Source organism: Mustela lutreola, chromosome 1, assembly GCF_030435805.1.
Source record: "Mustela lutreola isolate mMusLut2 chromosome 1, mMusLut2.pri, whole genome shotgun sequence".
Lineage (NCBI taxonomy): Eukaryota > Metazoa > Chordata > Mammalia > Carnivora > Mustelidae > Mustela > Mustela lutreola.
The window spans coordinates 244,974,437-244,992,753 of NC_081290.1; the positions used below are offsets into that span (position 1 = coordinate 244,974,437).

General features: G+C 46.7%; 1 protein-coding gene across 1 annotated transcript; it reads right to left on the reverse strand.

Annotated features, from left to right (window-relative positions):
- Window positions 1–2,473: 2,473 nt before the first annotated feature.
- On the reverse strand, window positions 2,474–6,779 carry LOC131822003 (calcitonin receptor-stimulating peptide 2-like). Its single transcript, XM_059158388.1, has 5 exons — window positions 6,642–6,779; window positions 5,555–5,649; window positions 5,331–5,468; window positions 3,147–3,331; window positions 2,474–2,612 (listed from the first exon to the last, which is right to left on the reverse strand). Exons 2-4 carry the CDS (start codon window positions 5,638–5,640, stop codon window positions 3,172–3,174), a joined length of 384 nt encoding a protein of 127 aa, XP_059014371.1. The 5' UTR covers window positions 5,641–5,649; window positions 6,642–6,779; the 3' UTR covers window positions 2,474–2,612; window positions 3,147–3,171.
- Between the last annotated feature and the right edge of the window lie 11,538 nt (window positions 6,780–18,317).

Here is an 18,317-nt window from a genome sequence, read left to right on the forward strand (position 1 = left end):
TTCTGAGTCCTTCTGTTCTAAATGTTTCTCTTGTGGAAAAAATATTGTGGTATTCTTTAAAAAGATGCAGCAGATAGTCTTGGCTCTCAATTGGTGACTTTAATATACCACTATTCTAAAGCTATGTATTTATTACTGCCATCTTTTCTCAATTATGCATTCATTGGATATTTTTTTTTCATGCTTTCCATTGAACAGAGCAGATCCTCTTTGGGTATTTAAAATTTATACATTTGGATAAAAATATATGTTTATAAAAAAATTGACAACAGTTGCCTTAATGTAAAAGACTCAGACTCATGAAATTCTTTCCTACTAAACACAAATATCGTGACCATTCACATATTCCAACTACCCGGCTTACACAATAAAACAAAACCATCCTGGGTGCCGACTAAACACCCTTCTTTTTTTTTTTTTTTTTTTTTTTAAGATTTTATTTATTTATTTGACAGAGAGAAACCACAAGCAGGCAGAGAGGCAGGCAGAGAGAGAGAGAGGAGGAAGCAGGCTCCCCGCCGAGCAGAGAGTCCGACGCGGGACTCGATCCCAGGACCCCGAGATCATGACCTGAGCCGAAGGCAGCGGCTCAACCCACTGAGCCACCCAGGCGCCCCTAAACACCCTTCTTATTGACATTTTGTTCCCGCCCTTTTTAGAATGTGATGTTTATTCTCCCTATGAATGGCTGTATACATCTGTAGGTTTTGTACAGTAGTGTTAGACATGTTTTAAATGCAAAACAGATGGTATCATCTGGTATCTGTCCTTTGAAACTTGCTTTATTTTGTACTCAGTATTACATGTGAGGTTGCTCCAGGTCGGTACATTTATCTATACTCATGGCTCTATAGTGTGATGTATGTATTCAGCACGAGAGAAAACCACTTCATTATCTACAGTACAGATGATCCAGTTTCAGCAGCAGGAGATTGAACCAATGAATATTCCTTAAGTCGATTTTAGGGAGACAAAATGCAAATGAACTCATAAAAAGAAATGAATAAAATTGCTAATTTGGACATTGAGCAAATCGACACAAAGCCCAAAGTCTCAGTGAGAGGAAAAACAAGCTGTGGTACCAAAAATAGTTCCACCAACTAATGACCCCTGTATTAGTCTGGCAGTCATTACCGAACAGCACAGGCTGGACGGCTCAGCAGCAGACATGTATTGTTCTCAGTTCTGGATGCTGGGCTTGTGAGATCAAAGTCGCATCAGCGTTGCCGTGTGGCGAAGTCTCGCTTTCTGTCTTACAAATGGCCATGTACTCACTGTGTCCCCATCAGGCCCCTTCTATGCGTGTGCGTGGAGAGGGAAAGAGAGGGATCTCTGATCGCTCTCTGTTCTTATAAGACACCTGTCCTATCAGATCAGGACCCTATGCTTAGGATCTCTCTTAATCTTAGCTGCTCCCTATAGGCCCTGTCTCTAAACACAGTGACATTGGAGGTTAGAGTTTATGAGGGAACACATTCACTTTATAACACTTCCGAAGCCTATATACCGGTCAGCTTTTGCCACAGCAATATTACATATAAACAACCTCAAAACCCTCTTGGCTTACAAAGGCAAATGCTTATTTTCTTGGGCATGGGCATGTAGTAGGGATGAGGGTGATCTCAGCTGATGTTGGCTGCATGTGGATCTAGACCACAGGTCAGGTTTAGGTCCACAGACCTTGTTTTGGAGTCCAGGCCAAAGGAGTAAAGGACACCTAGGCATGCAGCCCCTCCATTAGTACTCGTTAAAGGTATGAATGTTTCTGTTAAACATATTACAGGCTTTAGAGCCACACGCTTTTCTTCTCCGCATCCCAGAGGATAAGAAAAGTTGGACTGAATGGTACCTGCTGACCTTTCCTGGCCTGTCCGTCTGTGGCAGCATCTCAGACTCTGAGCCACTGTTTCTTAAGGGCTTTGCAGGCTATGGGGAGGAGGAGGGGTGCTGATGGGGAGGAAAGGCAGGGCTGGGCAAGGGCAAACCTGAGTCAAGAGGAAGTGCACAGACAATCTCTGGGGCTGGGGACCAGGGAACTCTGCAAATAAAGGGGAATTGTCTTTGAGAGGTGTAGAGTTCTAATTCCAGAAAGGGATACTGAGGACCCATCCCATCCCAAGCATGTTGCCTCTGCTTCAAGGTCAGCCTCCTCGACAAAGCGTTCACAGGTCTTTAGGTTTTCCGGGAAGAAACACCATAAATAGCAGTAGGGACTCCTCTCAAATGTGTCAAAAACCCTTTCTTATCGTGATCAAGTTCACCAGTGACAACGTTTCTTCACAGAGTTCCATGCAGGCCCCACATTTATTATGTGTCCCCAGACACCCACCAGGCAGCTACTCCCCGTCCCCCTGAGGGTTTGCAGGATTGCCAGCAGCCATGGGTTGGCTCATAGGGCCCATCTTTGCTACCAGATACAGACATGATGTCATACAAAAAGATGCACACTAGGTAATTTTGCAATAATTTTATTCTTTTTATTTAGATTTAATTTATTTCAGACAAGAATGTTTTTAATATTAAGCATGCAGATGTGTGGGTTTTCCATGCTCCTTATCCTAAGAGTTGCATTCATTTTAAATTAAAGGAAAGAGAATTCGGTTCATGGTGACCTAGAAAAAAAAATAGCCATAATTTAGTAACGTATTAATTGTGAAAATATTGACATCTATTATCTCATTCAGTCTTTATATTAATCTAGCAAGTAGATAATATTGTTGCCCTTGATTCACAGATGGAGAAACTGGCTTGGAAAACATGTCTGGCCCGTGGTCGTACAGCTAATAGATCAGTTCATGATCCCAAGTGTTGGCTCTGAATTCAGATGTACATGACACTATAGTGTTTACACCCAAAGCACGTCCTTACCTTTCAAACTCAAAGGTAGAAGAATCACAGTTATAAATGCAGGGACAGTCATTTAAATAAACAGATTGATCTTTTCTGGCAGATGATCTCAGTTTTCACAGGGAGAGACTGCTCAAATAGAGGGGAGTGACCCTAAATTCCAGGAGTTTCCCTGTTCTCTCTACAGATGCTGGGATGGGGACATTCCCTTGTGGATTTTTTCTAATAGGTGGGCTCTCAGAGGTTTAATGTGTGGACTGCACCCCTTCGCTACCTGGGTTCCCATCCTCCCTTCTCACCTTCTTCCTGGATCCCTTTCAGCTCTTAGGCTCCAAGTTCCTCGTGGCGATGGCCAAAGGCTTTGGGGTCCACACTGGCAGCCACAAATGTGGTTTTCACCATGCGCTCAGCTCTGGCCAGCAAGCCTTCCAGATTCTTGGTCACACAGGGGGCAGTGTCGCAGGGGCTCTCCTGGGCAGTGATGCTGGTGTGCAGGATGGAGGAAAAGGAGCCCATCAGTGAGAGGCTGTCAGAGAGAGATTCTGTCTTCCCCATGGGGTAGTCATGGGAAAATGATTGCTCTGAGAGGCACCTGTTAATGGTACAGCTTTCCCCTAATCACAGTGTTCACTGCAGAAATACACAGGCTATGGGGAAAATGTCATGATCACTCCCACAGACATTCCCAGGGGTGTGAGGAAGCCCAAAGTGGCTCTGGGTGAGTGGCCAGGGAACACAGAGCTGTAACAGCTTATCCTGTATAAGTAAACTAAAAAGCAAGCAAGGCTTAGGAGAGAGGATTATAGCCCCACACTGACCCCAACTCAAGGACTGTCTAGAAGCCACAGCCCACTCAATGGTACCCAATATCCCTTCTTAGAAATAGGAAAATTCCCCAGACTCACCTGGAGGAGGAAGTATAACATTGGGTCCCAGAGATGCTTACCTGCTCTGCACGGCTCCTGTCCAGCTACTGGATGTTGGTCACAGGACTACTCACTATGCCCTGGATCCAGCTACCACGGGGCTAAGGCTCCTTCTAAGCACAGATCTCTGAGTCTGAGAAGCCTGTGCTGTGGCCCAGGGCAATAACCACCACTGCTCAGGTCTTCTTATAAATGCACTTTTATTCCCCAGGGACAAACACATTCATAAGCAGGACTGAGAAGCTGGGCTATGATTCCTCGGGGGAGTCAAAGGCTGCCCCCTCATCTCTTTCCGGGGGGTTCTCTTCTGGCCTGAACATCTTGCTCTCCTCCCATCTGAGGTTCCAGACATCCACTGCCACAAAGAAAGCTACTGACACCAGCAGCCAGAGAGGACCACATGTATCATGATATAGGAAGGAAGAAAGGAAATTAGAAAGCTGAGGGGGGGGATTGGTAGGCATCCCGGATCATGCCCGTGTGAGGGCCGTGGTCTCTCTCCAAGCTGCTGGCCATGACCCTTTTCTTGCCAGGGGCTCCGACCCCAATTGCAGTCTGAGGGAACGTGTGAAACTTGTTGAGGTCCTGCGTGTATGTGCCCAGCACACAGGTACTCAGATTACTGCACCGCTTAGCTCGGAAGCTGTCCAGGCTGCAGGGAAAAGACATGCCAGGTGGTACCACAGCCCGGGTCTGCCCCTGTGGGTATCATGCAGAAGGTTAGACCAGGGAGGGGGCACTTGGAGCAGAGGCGGGGCGGGGGGATGCGGGCAGGCAGCCATGCAGCACTCAATCCTCCATTAGGAGAACCTAGAAGTTTCCTGAGCCAGGGCAGGGTGGGGAACGGCTGTGGTGGGGAAGGAGTAGCTTTCTCTAGCATTCCTCATGTTGCAATACATCAGTCGTCATGCTCTGCACTGAGATTTGCAGGATAGCTGCTTGTGCATCTCATGCCTCTGACCCAGAGGGACCAGGGCCATCCCGGGACTGGTGTGTGCTCCAAGCTCAGGGGACACAGGGAGGGGAGGCAGGGGCAGTGCATCTGGCCCCATGACAATGTGTGTGTCTCCACAGAGCCTACACCTCTAAGACCCCAGACCTACCTCAGACAGTGCCCTACCCAACCCCACCCTCTGCAAGGCCTTTGGCTTCACCTTGCAAATATGCAATGAATGAATGCCATGTCCAAGAAGCTTAATTCTAAAACTTCCCGAGATACGTGTGGTCCATCTGCCGGCTTCACACTTACTGGTCCTAACTCCTCCGATCCTGGGAAGTCCCCTCACTGCTGCCAACCCACTGGCCAGAGTAGGGGATTTCATACCTTCCCTAACTGCTTTCAGAAAGGGATCTTTTTCTATGAGCCTTAACCATTGTCTCTGTGACCTCTATTGTCAGGGGAGCCTTAGAATCCTGGGCCCCAGGCAGAGGTGAATCATGGCAGTGTGCTGGCCACCTGTCCAGCTGTGTTCTCTCTTACCTCTTGGGATATGCCTTTCTGGGCATGACAGGAGGGAGGAGATACCCTGAGCTGAGCCGGGGGTGGGGGAGCCTCACCTGGAGCTGTCAGTCTCCTGCTCCCGCTGCAGCTCACGGACCTTCAGGCGCACATAGTCATTCAGCACTGCAGTCAGTAGGAGGCATACTTCGTTCTCAGTGAGTATGGGGGGTTCCAGTGAGTTCTCTGAGGCAGACCTACAGAGGGGAAGAAGGCAAATAGAGGCTCTGAGCCTCTGTCTACCACTTCCCCTGGATTGGTAGCTAGGGCAGGGCTGTCTTACCTGAATGGTGCCGCCTGGAGGATGCCCACCTGGTACAGGGCCAGGATGCTGAGAACCAGGAAAGGAGAGAACTTCCAGATGCCCATGATGCTTCTCTGCAAGGGAAGAAAGATGTCACCTTCTGCACCAGTCTGAATTCTGTGAGCCCAAGGACCTGGGCTCCAGTCCTCCTTCTACCTCTAACTCCCTGGGATAGCGGCTTCAGGCTGGTCATGTCATTCCCTTTATGATTGTTTTTTCCCCAGGGAAGTGGACAGCAGAAAGATCCAGTGAGCCTGGAGCATGCATAGTTTAGCAAAGACAGCAGAGTAACAGCAGAGCTATCCTAGCAGGACAACTGGGTGAAGAGGATTCTGTCAGTAGCCCCCTCCCCACCACAGAGCACCCTCTCAAATTCACATCCTGGCCAGGTCTCCACGGAAGATAATCTCTGAGCACCCTGTCACCAAAGCGGCTCTCCTATCACAACCCAGAACTGTCCTCCCTGTGTGGGGCTTTAGCTCTTACCTGGCGGGGCTTGGGGCGGTGGCTAAAAAGGGAATTATCTCTACCTATGGAACCGAAGAAACCGAAGAAACAAATTCTACTTACCTGCTCCGCACTCTGGCAAAGAATTCCCTGCAAGAACCAAGCTTAGCAGAGTCTTAAATTGGGGCTAGGACTTAAAGCAGGGCAGAAAATGTCCCAGAACTCACTAAAGGGGCTTGCCATGCAAGGCTGCCTTCCTCTCCGTCTTTGAGCCTATTTGCCACCCACTGAGGCTGGCCAAAGTTCCGAAATGCTTTCCCAGGGACCACTAGGCACAAACAGGTCCGTGAGCACCCCTGCGTCCCGCTGTGCACACGGTATCTGTGGAGCTCCAGTGTCCCGAGCACAAGTGCGGCAAAGACAGCGAACTGAAGTGGGTCTCAGTGCGCAGTGAAGCAGGGAGTCCCGGGACTGAGACTGGCCAGTGTTACCTGAGGCAGGAGCCTGCGATGAATCGTAGAGTAACGGAGAGCAGCTACAAGAAAGACTAATGCAAAAGAGAAAGGGGAAAAGAAGGAGAGATAGATTCACACAGCAAAGTGGAAATCACGGAACTCACCTGGCAGCAGGTGGCTTGGAGCCTAGGCAGCGGCAGCGGCGGCAGTGTTGGCGTCAGGCGGTGGCGCTGTGGAAGTCGCAGGGACTCTTGAGCGGAGCAGTGGCTCTGCTGCCTCCCAGCACCAGCAGCAAGCTCTTATTCCCGCTGCTCTGGGTCTGGGGTGGTCCTGGAGCTCTGAACAACCAATGAGAGAACAGATTTCGTACCCTAATGGATTGTGTCACCCACTTACGTCCAGAATCCAGAACATTCCGCAGGATCATCCCACTCTTATTTGCATTGAGGTCATTGATGGGAGTGGAGGGAGGGAGAGGGATGGTGGGGACCAGGAAAATATCCTTAATAGGAGCAGGAAGTTGAGGGCAGTTTGACGTCAAGGTAAAATTTACCCGTTTAGTTCCATTGGGTTATGAACGTGAGCCCCTCACCAACCCAGCAGTGCAGTCCTATAGGATAATAGCCAGGAAGCAAGACGTCCCAGCTCCTCAGGTCTGACCCTAGATCCCCCATCCAAGTGAGGCTTGGACAGTTAAAAACTTGCAGCAGCATTGACTCTGGGCACAAGCAGGGTTTCTGATGGGCAGCTGGAATCACAGAGAGGCAAAGCACATGGGAAGCAAGAGATGGGAGTGATCGCAAGAACTCTGTCCATAGAACTCAATTCCAAGGGGTACAGTTAAGGGCAATTAACTTCTCAGCACCTCATCTTTGAAATGGGGACCATATATATTCCTGGCTTCAGAATATGTTGTCCTTAGTAGCCATGTGCCTGTACCCCAGCTACAGAGGGATTTAGAAGAGCTCAGGCCCAGAGAGGGATTCTGTGAAGTCAAAATCACAATTTTCCAGCTTCCCACCTTGTGTGGCTTTCTGGACTCATGCTGGGTGGTCTGTACCGCGGGTAGGAAGAGCTGGAAGCCCTCCAGGGCCTGAGCCTGGAGGCCTTAGGCACCGCTGCTTCCCAAGCCTCCAAAGGGACTTCTAGCCCCGGGTCTCCCTCTCCTGCCATCCATCACCTCTGGCTCCTCACCCTTTAGAGCCATTTGCCCAGCTGCCCCTTGTTTCCGGCTGCTGTTTGTCAAGTTGTCCCCAGTGCGGGCAATCCCAGCCCCGTGCCCGCCTCCCCCGCACTTCCGTCCTTCACTAGAGAGTGGAGCAGGCTTGAAGGTACTGAGCATCGCCGCGGACGCTAAACTCACACGCAAAGCTTTTGCACAAACTCCTTTTGTCTCCAAACGTGTGCGCATTCCTCAGAGCACAAGCCGGTGCCAGGGTCCAACACCCAGGGCATCGACACGGGGTCATGAGGCTCATGCTCTGAGTCTCTCTCTCATGGGATCGCATACACACAGGGCATAGTGAAATCTGATCAAATCATATCACTCTCAGTTGTAAGTGTGCTCTCTCAAGTGGTGCCTCCACTCTCTCCAGGACCCGCCGGATGGAGGGCTTTAGGACCCCTCCAACCTGATCTTTCCTCTCCCTGCTTGCTTGGAGGTCCTAGGTCCTGACTTGCTTCCCTCAGCACCTAGAGTGCAGAGAAAGAGGATCTCACTGTCCCCTGGATCTCGGAGTCTGAGTACAGTCTGTGCGCCTCAGTCTCTACATGCTCTCTCTAGGCAGCAAACATGGCAGTGGCCACAAGGTGGCCATAGTGGGAAGCGTGCCGGTCGCGGCAGCCGGTGTTCCGCGGCAGCGGTGGTCCTCGCGGCAATCATGGTATTGTAGGTATAGTGGGTGGGAGACGACAACACGGGGCTGTGCAGCGCAGGCAGAGACCCCAGTTATGTGTGTCTCCCAAGCGGAGCGGAAATAATGCCCGGGTACGTCGTTTGTGATCCGGGCAATGATGCGCCCCTCTCCTCAGTCCCCAGAAGCTTTTGCATTTCATACAGAACAGCTGCCTTGGGTCACATCTCCTTCCCTTCTAATTTGGTGACCACAGTCAAAGACATTTACTTTGTGTGATGCCTGTGTGCAGCTTTCTTTCATCTTAACTCCCGGTGCTGCCCCTTCCTTAGGGTGGGGACTGGGGATCCGGTGTGTAAGATTCACTCTCCTCGAGGCGGACTGACAGGGCAGCGGGTTCTTAAACGTCCTAGTGTAAACCGCAAAACCATTCTCCTCTGAGTCCATCCTTGATTTATCGAATCAGTTCTAGGAAGTTTAGACCTTCACTCATGCGGGCTGCTTAGATTATGTGCGGCTATCCTGGAACCTCTCTAAATTAAGGCTACACAGAACACGATCTAATAAATAATTCGCCAAGAAAAATACTGATTTTCAAATAGTCGTTTGACTAATTTGCTCTTGGTTTTGTAAACTTATTTCATCATTTGGTGTGAGGAGGTTCACAGTGTTGGACTCCATCCCCACCGGGACTCAGGCACTACCTCCCCGCCAGCGCCCCTCCCCGCGCCCCGCTGCTTGTCTTCTGCCTGGTAGCTGGGACCACCACCGCTGCAGGAATAGAGCAATGTTCCTCCCAGCTGCGGGTGCCTGTGTACACAGGTTCAGGGCTAGACCAGAGCCAGCACCGGGTCTTAATAAGATCATCTTTCACAAAGCTCGGTAAACACTGCTTCCTGGAGGGCAAGGCAAACAAACCATAGAAGTGCATTCTCAAAGCAATTTAGAAGATGGCCACCGACTTCCTGATCATCTTCCGAGGAGCCAGTTCCAGCTCTCTAAGAGCTGTCAGGGAACCCCTACCATGGTGGAAGGCATGTGTCAGTATAACTAGGACTCCGCGCGCCTCACCCAGATCACTGACAAGACTATGTTGATGAGTGTGATGGATGCCTTCACCATCCGGGTACCTCGGGCAGAGTCAGACCTCCCCCACACCCAGGAAGGACCATGGCACTCCCTAACAGTCCTGTTTGAGGTGGTCTGAAGGCTGTGCCCCAAGTATTCTGGCCAATGTCGCTGGAGGACAAACGGAAGGACCGTCCGTTGATGTTCTTGGGTCCTGTCTGTCTCCCGCTTTGTCTGGGTGGGGCTGGAGTCCCCACTTACTTTTTCCTGTCCTGTTGCGGGTGGAGAACTGGGAGTTTCAGTGAGTCAGGGATCCTCTCTGTCCCCGACTTTCCTCTCAACCTTCTTGAATAAAATAAAGAGAAAAAAATGAATCAAAACCATTTCCCACTGAGCTCATGCCCAATTATCAAGTGAAACCAAATTAGATCGTTCTTTGTACCCGTCGCTCTGAGACAGGCAATCCTTGAAACTTCTCTGGGTTTCTCATGGGATCCCATGTACACACAACATGATCATGATCGGTTTTAATCATACCTACAGTAATTTTCGATTTTAAGTGCGCACCCTAAAACGCAATTATGCAGCACCTGGACCCACCCAACTGGAGGGTGTTAGGACCCCTCTACCTGATTTTTCCACTCTCAAGCTCCCTTGGAATGTCCGAAGTCCTGACTTGCTGCCTTTCAGCACAAAGAGTGCCTAGAAAGAGGCTTTTCACTGTTGCCGGAATCTCTAAGTCTGAGCGCGCAGTGCACAATCCTCAGCCTCTACACACCCTCCCAGCGCGACTGCAAATGAAGCCTTGCTGTTGCATTGGCAGACCCCCGCTGCAAATCCCCCCACCCACAGGGCGGGCTGTGAATGTGGTTGGTGAGGCTGCATCACGGGGCTGCGGATGCAGGCGGAGACCCCAGCCAGGCAGACTAGCCCCAAGTGTGCCGCGAGTGACGGGAACCATGATGCACCCCTCTCCTCGGTCCCCCAAAGCTTTAGCACTTTAGGGCACACCGTCTTGGGCCATATCTCTTCCCCTTCCCCATTGATGGCCTCTACTTGGGGAGACCCGGTTTTCACGACGTCCTCATTCAGCATTCCTCCTTTTTAACCCTTGATGTTGCACTGCCATGAGAGAATAAAAGCTCCCGACTGGAGAACTCTGTATAGTGTAGGTATACTGGCAAGGCTGGGGAGGCAGGGCGCGGGGAATCAGCAATGGCAGACCTGGTTAGTAGGACGCAAATGCACATGGGCACAGAGGAAAGGCAGGTGCGCTGAACAAGGGACAGGGCTCAGGGTGGTGGATCCCAGGCTCAGTGCATCCTAGAGGCTGCACACAGACAGCCCCTGCTCAGACCCAGTCTGGGACTTTGGGGCTCAGCTTGGCCTTGAGCTTTAGCCTTAGGCTTTCCAACTGGAGGTGCAAAGCTGAACTGGTTTGGGCGACATGACAGAGATTGAGTGGCATGGGGGTTGGGCTCCACCACTTGAGCCTTTTGTAGGTGACTGTTCTCAGGTGCCACATCTTTTCATAGAAATGATTTCCACTCCAAGACTCAAGGTTTTAAACTGAAGAACCCTGTGAAGTCATTTGTAAATATATGTGTCCTGGGACTGCACTTTTATGATAAGAGATCCAACCATACCTTTCAGCAGTGCAGTGGGGACTGCAGCGTGGGTAAGAAATGACTGTTCTAGTGGCCAATTTCATGGCCACCTCACTCTGTAGGCTCAGGACTTTCCCTCTGGCTGCCCTGTGTGCCTTAAGCCTTCCAAGCCAACATTCATTTTTCTGAGATCTTTGGTGGCTACAAATAGGCTGGTGGTGTGTGACAGTAATTAGGGTGTGTACCCGGAGGGTGCTAGGGTGACTTCCAGCAGATTCAAGCTTTACTTTGTCAATCTCAATCTCTCTACACTTATATCAAGGGAACAGTGTAGCGAGCCCAGAAAGAAAACTACGATTATATGGTTGCTTAATCTATGACAAAGGGGGCAAAAATATGCAATAGAAAAAAGATTGTCTTTTTGACAAATGGTATTGGAAATCTGGACAGCTCCATGCAATAAGGAATGAAACTGGACCAAGTTCTTATGACATACACAAAAATAAACTCAAAATGGATTAAAATGGTTTTAATTTGAATCTCCCTGATGGCTAGTGAATATGAACATTTTTTCAAGTGTCTGATCACCATTTGTATGTCTTCATTGGAGAAGTGTCTGTTCATGTCTTCTGCCCATTTTTTGGCATGATTATCTGTTTTGTGTGTGTTGAGTTTGAGAAGTTCTTTATTGATCCTGGATATCAGCCTTTTGTCTGTACTGTCATTTGCAAATATCTTCTCCCATTCTGTGGGTTGCCTCTTTGTTTGTTAACTGCTTTGCTGTGCAGAAGGCTTTAATCTTGATGAAGTCCCAAAAGTTCATTTTCATTTTTATTTCCTTTGCCTTTGGAGACATATCTGGAAAGAAGTTGCTGTGGCTGACATTGAAGAGGTTACTGCCTATGTTCTCCTCTAGGATTCTCATGTTGAGGTCTTTTTTTAATCCATTTTGAGTTTATCTTTGTGTATGGTGTAAGAGAATGGTCGAGTTTCATTCTTCTACATATAGCTGTCCAATTTTCCCAGAACCATTTATTGAAGAGACTGTCTTTTTTCCACTGTATAGTTTTGACTGCTTTGTTGAAGATTATTTGACCATAGAGTTGAGGGTCCGTATCTGGGCTCTCTACTCTGTTACAGTACTCTATGTGTCTGTTTTTATGCCAGTACATGCTGTCCTGGTGATCACAGCTTTGTAGTAAAGCTTGAAATCAGGTAATGTGATGCTGCCCATTTTGTTTTTCTTTTTCAACATTTCCTTAGCAATTCAGGGTCTCTTCTGATTCCATACAAATTTTAGAATTATTTGCTCCAGCTCTTTGAAAAATGCCTGTGGAATTTTGATTGGAATAGCATTAAAAATACAGATTGCTCTAGGCAGTATAGACATTTTAACAATGTTTATTCTTCCGATCCAAGAGCATGGAATGATCTTCCATCTTTTTGTGTCTTCTTCAATTTCTTTCATGAGTGTTCTGTAGTTCCACAAGTACAGATCCTTAACCTCTTTGGTTAGGTTTATTCCCAGGTATCTTATGGTTCTTGGTGCTATAGTAAATGGAATCAATTCTCTAATTTCCCTTTCTGTGTTTTCATTGTTAGTGTATAAGAAAGAAACTGATTTCTGTACATTGCCTTTGAATTAAAACCACATTGAGATACCACCTTACACCAGTTAGAATGGCCAAAATTAGCAAGACAGGAAACAGTGTGTGTTGGAGAGGATGTGGAGAAAGGGGAACTCTCTTATGTTATTGGTGGGAAAGCAAGTTGGCGCAGCCAATTTGGAGAACAATGTGGACATTCCTTATGAAATTAAAAATAGAGCTTCCCTATGTCCCTGCAATTGCACTACTGGGTATTTACCCCAAAGATACAGATGTAATGAAAAGAACGGCCTTCTGTACACCATTGTTCATAGCAGCAATGGCCACAGTCACCAAACTGGGGAAAGAACCAAGAGGCCCTTCAATGGACAAATGGATAAGGAAGATGTGGTCCATATACACTATGGAGTTTTATGCCTCCATCAGAAAGGATGAATACCCAACTTTTGTATCAACATGAATGGGACTGGAAGAAATTATGCTGAGTGCAATAAGTCAAGCAGAGAGAGTCAATTATCATATGGGTTTGCTTATTTGTGGAGCATTACAAATATACGGAGGATATGGGGAGATGGAGAGGAGAATGGAATTGAGGGAATTTGGAGGGCGAGATGAGCCATGAGAGACTATGGACTCTGAAAAACAATCTGAGGGTTTTGAAGGGGTGGGAGGGTGGAGGAGCCTGGTGATGGGTGCTATGGAGGGCAAGTATTGCATGGAGCACTGGGTGTGGTGCATAAACAATGAATTCTGTTACACTGAAAAGAAATTAAGTAAAAAAAAATACTTCATTTTAAAAAATGGATTAAAGTGTAAGACCTGAATTCATAAAAATCCTAGAACACAACACAGGCAGTAGTTTCTCTGACATTGCCATAGAAGCTTTTTTCTAGATATGAGAACTCGGGCAAGAGAAACAAAGGGAAAAATAAGCTATTAGGACCATATCAAAAGAAAAATCTTCTGCACGATGAAGGAAACAATCCACAAAACCAAAAGACAACCTACTGAGTGGGAAAAGAGAGTAACAAATGATATAGCCAATAAAGAGTTGGTATAAAAAATATATAAAGACCTTGTACAGCTCAACACCAAAAAGTAAAGAATCCAATTTAAAAATGGGAAGAAGAGAGGAAAAGACATTTCTCCAAAGAAGACAAACACATGGCCAACAGAAACATGAAAGACACTCAACATCATTAATCACCAGAGAAATATGAGTCAAACCACATCAAGGTATCATCTCACACCTGTCAGAATGGCTCAAACCAAAAACACAGTAAACAACAAATGTTCATGAGAGTTTGGCAAAAAACAGCCCTCGTGCAGTGTTGGTGGGAATGCAAATGGGTATACCCATTGTGGAAAAACACTATGGCATTTCCTCAAAGTATTAGAAATATAACTGCCATGTGATCCAGTGATTCCACTATTTCGTGTTTACCCAAAGGATATGAAGACACTAATTTGAAATGACAAATGCACCCCTATATCTATTGCAACGTTATTTACAATTGCCAAATATGGAGGCAACTCAAGTGTCCATTGATAGAAAAATGGATAAAGAAGATGTGGTATATACACAGTGGAAAATGACTCAGCCATAAAAAGGAATGAGATCTTGCCATTTACGACAGCACAAATAGGTCTAGATCACATAAGGCCGAGTGAAAGGAGTCAGTCAGAGAAAGATAACTACCATAGGATTCCACTCTTATGGGTAACTTAAGAATCAAAGCAAACAAAGGAAAACAGAAATGGACTCTAAAATAAGGAGAGCAAACTAACTGGTGGTTGCCAGAGGGGAGGTGGGTGGGAGGATGGGTGAATAGGTTCTTGTTGTGATGAGTAATGAATAAATTGTTGAATCATCATCCATACCCCCAAAACTAATATGTAATATGTAAACTGTATTATAATTATGCTAGAATTTTAAAAATAATAAACGTTAAAAAAAATAAAATAGGGCTCCCTGGGTGACTCAGTCAGTTAAATGTCTGACTCTTGACTTTGGCTCAGGTCATGATCTTAGAATCTTGAGATCAAATCCCCCGTGGGCTCCTCACCAAGTGAGGAGCCTACTTAAGATACTCTCCTTCTCTCTCTGCTCTTTCCTGCTCACACATTGTCTCTCTCTAAAAAATAAAAAGATAAAATAAAACGAAACAAAAGTCATTTGACCATTTGTTCCTTGATTTTATGATCTTATTTCATAACATTATACCTAGAAATCAGGGTAGGTTGGAAACAATCTTGTTTGGAAACACAATTTCATGGCAAGCTGATAAACCCTACTTGTAACCTGCATTTTTCATTATTTTAAGTTAGATTCCTGCACTTTTTCATTTCAAGTTTTTTAAAAAGATGATTTACCAGGGTGTGCCAGAGTCTTGTGCCTGGTTGAAAATTCTTATGTGAGTTTTTAATGCATTGAGGAGGATGATGCCTAATGGATTACTCCTTCAGTTCTACACAATTTGAGTATGAACAAGACTCAGGAAACACCAAAACCACAATGACAACTATAGCAGACTAGCCACAACACCACAAATTCATTCTCTTTGGCCTGGAGGAATCCCGAGGTGTCAAACTACCTGGAGAATCTCAACTGAAAATGATTGCACTGCCTTCCACATGTAGGAAACATGGAAGTTGCCTAACAAAGAAAATTTAATTGTCCTAACAATGAAAAGCTAAAGAGACTGGGGGAAAAGAACAACTTTTCTAGATCTTTAAGAGAGGCTAGCACAGGGCAAACCCTTGCCCCTAAGATTGGAGAGACAATTGAATACAGGGAGTAAGGCTCAACAAGGGCAGACCTCAGTGCATGGAGCCAGTGCTGGGCCAGGATAACCTGACTGTGAACTGGTGAGCTGCGGGTGGCTCAGTGTGGACAACTCTGAGAGTTAAAAGTTCCAGGGGAGGGGTGCCTATGTGGCTGAGTCAGTGAAGCATCTGACTCTCCATTTGAGCTCAGGTCAAGATCTCCCTGTCCTGGGATTGAGCCTACCCCCACCTGGGGTCCTCACTTGGGGTGGAGTCGGCTTCAGATTCTTTCTCCCTCCCCCCTTTGCCTCTCTCCACTCCCACTTTCTCTGTCTGTCTGTCTGTCTGTCTCTCTCAAATTAATAAATAAAACCTTTAAAAAACTGAAAAACTCCTGGGGCACTCACTCATAGGGGACTCACCACAGATGTGACTTTTGCATTTTACCCTAAGAACTTGACCAGGTTCTCACAGTACACATGAGAGAAAAGTCCACTAGTGGGATTTGCCTCTTCGATCTAGACACCTCCTGGAGTGAATAACAAAGAAAAACCTCCTCGTGTTCCCAGAGAGGGAGGGAAAAGGAACCATTTTTAGTATTCCAGAGCTTTTTCTCTAGAAGTCCTGCCCTCAGGAAAAACCAGTTAACCAGAGCCTAAAATGCTGACATATTATCATGGCCTAATCAGCTGGGGTGGGGTGGGAGGGAAGGACCCAGTTATAGTCACCTATAGCCTTCCAATAGCCAGATGAGCCTAAAACCAAATGGATGACATCACTGGATTTTAGAATAGACAAAGCATGAGAAAGACATTTATGGCAGAAGGAAGGAATGCAATTTTGTGTTCATGGGGTCTTCTTGACTCTCAGGGTAGGAAAATAGGAAAAGCCAGCTGACTCTCCCATAGAGTGGAGTCAAGTTGCCCTGGGGGCTGCTTTCCCAACACCACAGACACCTTATTTGCTGTAGGCACCAGGAGAAATTCCTTCTGATGAAGGACATTTGGAAAGCAGGCAGGAACAAGGGGTCCCCACTCTAAGAGGCAACAACTCTTAAAAGGGTTTTACACCACCCTGGAAGAAGCTCTCTACCCTTCCCCAAATGATAGATAGGTGACAAAAATCTGATTAGATGACAGACACAGGAAGGGTTAATCAGATTGAAACAGCCTGCCAACAAGCCCATAAAAATTGGAGGATAGACCATGAGAGACTGTGGACTCCCAGAAACAAACTGAGGGTTTTAAAGGGGAGGGGAGTGGAGGGATTGGTGAACTCAGTGATGGGTATTAAGGAGGTCACATACTTCATGGAGCACTGGGTGTTATACATAAACAATGAATCTTGGAATACTACATCAAAAACTGACATATGTATGGTGACTAACATAACATAATAAAAAATAAATGGAAAAAAAAGAATAAAGGGGCACCTGGGTGGCTCAATTGGTTAAGCAACTGTCTTCAGCTCAGGTCATGATCCTAGAGTCTCAGGATCGATTCCCACATTAGGTTCCCTGCTGGGTGAGGAATCTGCTTCTCCTTCTGACTTCTCCTGTCTCATGCTTCCTCTCTCTATCTCATTCTTTCTCTCTCTCTCAAATAAATAAATAAATAATCTTAAATTTTTTTTTAAATGTAAAAAAAGGAAGAACAAAATTCCCTCACATCACAGATACCAGCTGCCTTCCAATAGAGTATGCATTCCTCCAATCCAAAAATAAAGAGGCATTTTTATTTTTCCACCAAAAAAAAAAAAAAATCTAGACTTAGAAACTCCAGTGGCAACCTCTTTGAGTCCTCTCCCTCCTTGGGAGCCTTGTACTATCACTTTGCTGCTATCATTCAATAAAGTTTGCTTTGCTGCCCACCACTCTGGTCTATCTCTTCATTCTTACAAGTGCTGTGACTGTAAGGGCCTATTTAGCCAGAGCACTCCATCTCGGTTAAAACTTAAATTAACCCCTTCTCCCCCAAGAGGAAATTATTTAAAAGCAAGTCCAGGAAACCAGTAAAATGTAGTTAGCTAGTTCCTGATAACAGAGCCCAGAATACAAGGACGAGTCAGGCCAGATGGAAACATCTAATCAGTACGAAGTATTGTTTGTAATAGTGAGAAGGTCTTGCCCAAACCAAAATGACTCCATCTTGGGAAGAATGACGATCTTATTAATCACACTGAATATGTTAGCTGACTAAGCCTTCCTAGAAAGTACTGTTTGTAACAGTTCCCGGTGTGGGGTAATCTTGAGTAACAAGTCACCAGACCATATGGAACTAGCCAATCAGCAAGAGATTGGCTTGAGATACCAAGATATGGGTTGGAGTTTTACCCAATAAAAGGTATCCTGTAAGATTGGGAGGGGTCACTCTCTTTAGGTGGACCTGACTGGTCAGTCTATTCTTGAGCCTGTAAGCTGGGGGTGGTTGTTTTCTTCAGAGGCGCCCCAGGCCGGTCAGTCTGACTTCTAATGTTTGGCATAGAATAAAGATATGCATAACTTTCACTTTGTCTCCGTCTCATTCCTTTGATAATGGACCCCAAAATTTGGAGGCTCATCCGGGATCAAATGAGGAGAACTGAGCCAGCATCAGTGTTTCTGAGAAAAGTCTCCGGAGGTAAGATCTCGAGATCTCATTCGGTCAGATCTTGTTCTGTCTGCCTGTTTGTGGGGCTCCAGGGGTATGGGCCACCGAGGAGAAACTGGGCACAGTATTGCTCCACAGGGTTGGAGTGGATGCGGGGATGCCCCATCCCTCCACTGGTAGATCGTCAGGGGGTTTGAGTCTCCCTAGGCAGTCAGGGGACGGAGAAAATCCCTACCAGCGGCATGTTGTGTTTTTGAGTTGGGATTATATCTTGCACACCCTTAGACTTGATATCTGGTCAAGAAAGGGCCTGCGGTTGTCTTTGTCTTGTCTTTTTGTTGTTTGTTGTGT

Bases quoted from the DNA above. Each gene is read 5' to 3' on its own strand.
- LOC131822003 (XM_059158388.1), bottom strand. From the start codon at position 5,640: ATGGGCATCTGGAAGTTCTCTCCTTTCCTGGTTCTCAGCATCCTGGCC. The intron at 5,469-5,554 runs GTAAGACAGCCC...TCCCCTCTGTAG, and splicing joins CTCCAGGCGGCACCATTCAG to GTCTGCCTCAGAGAACTCAC. The intron at 3,332-5,330 runs GTGAGGCTCCCC...CCTGCACACCAG, and splicing joins CAGGAGACTGACAGCTCCAG to CATCACTGCCCAGGAGAGCC.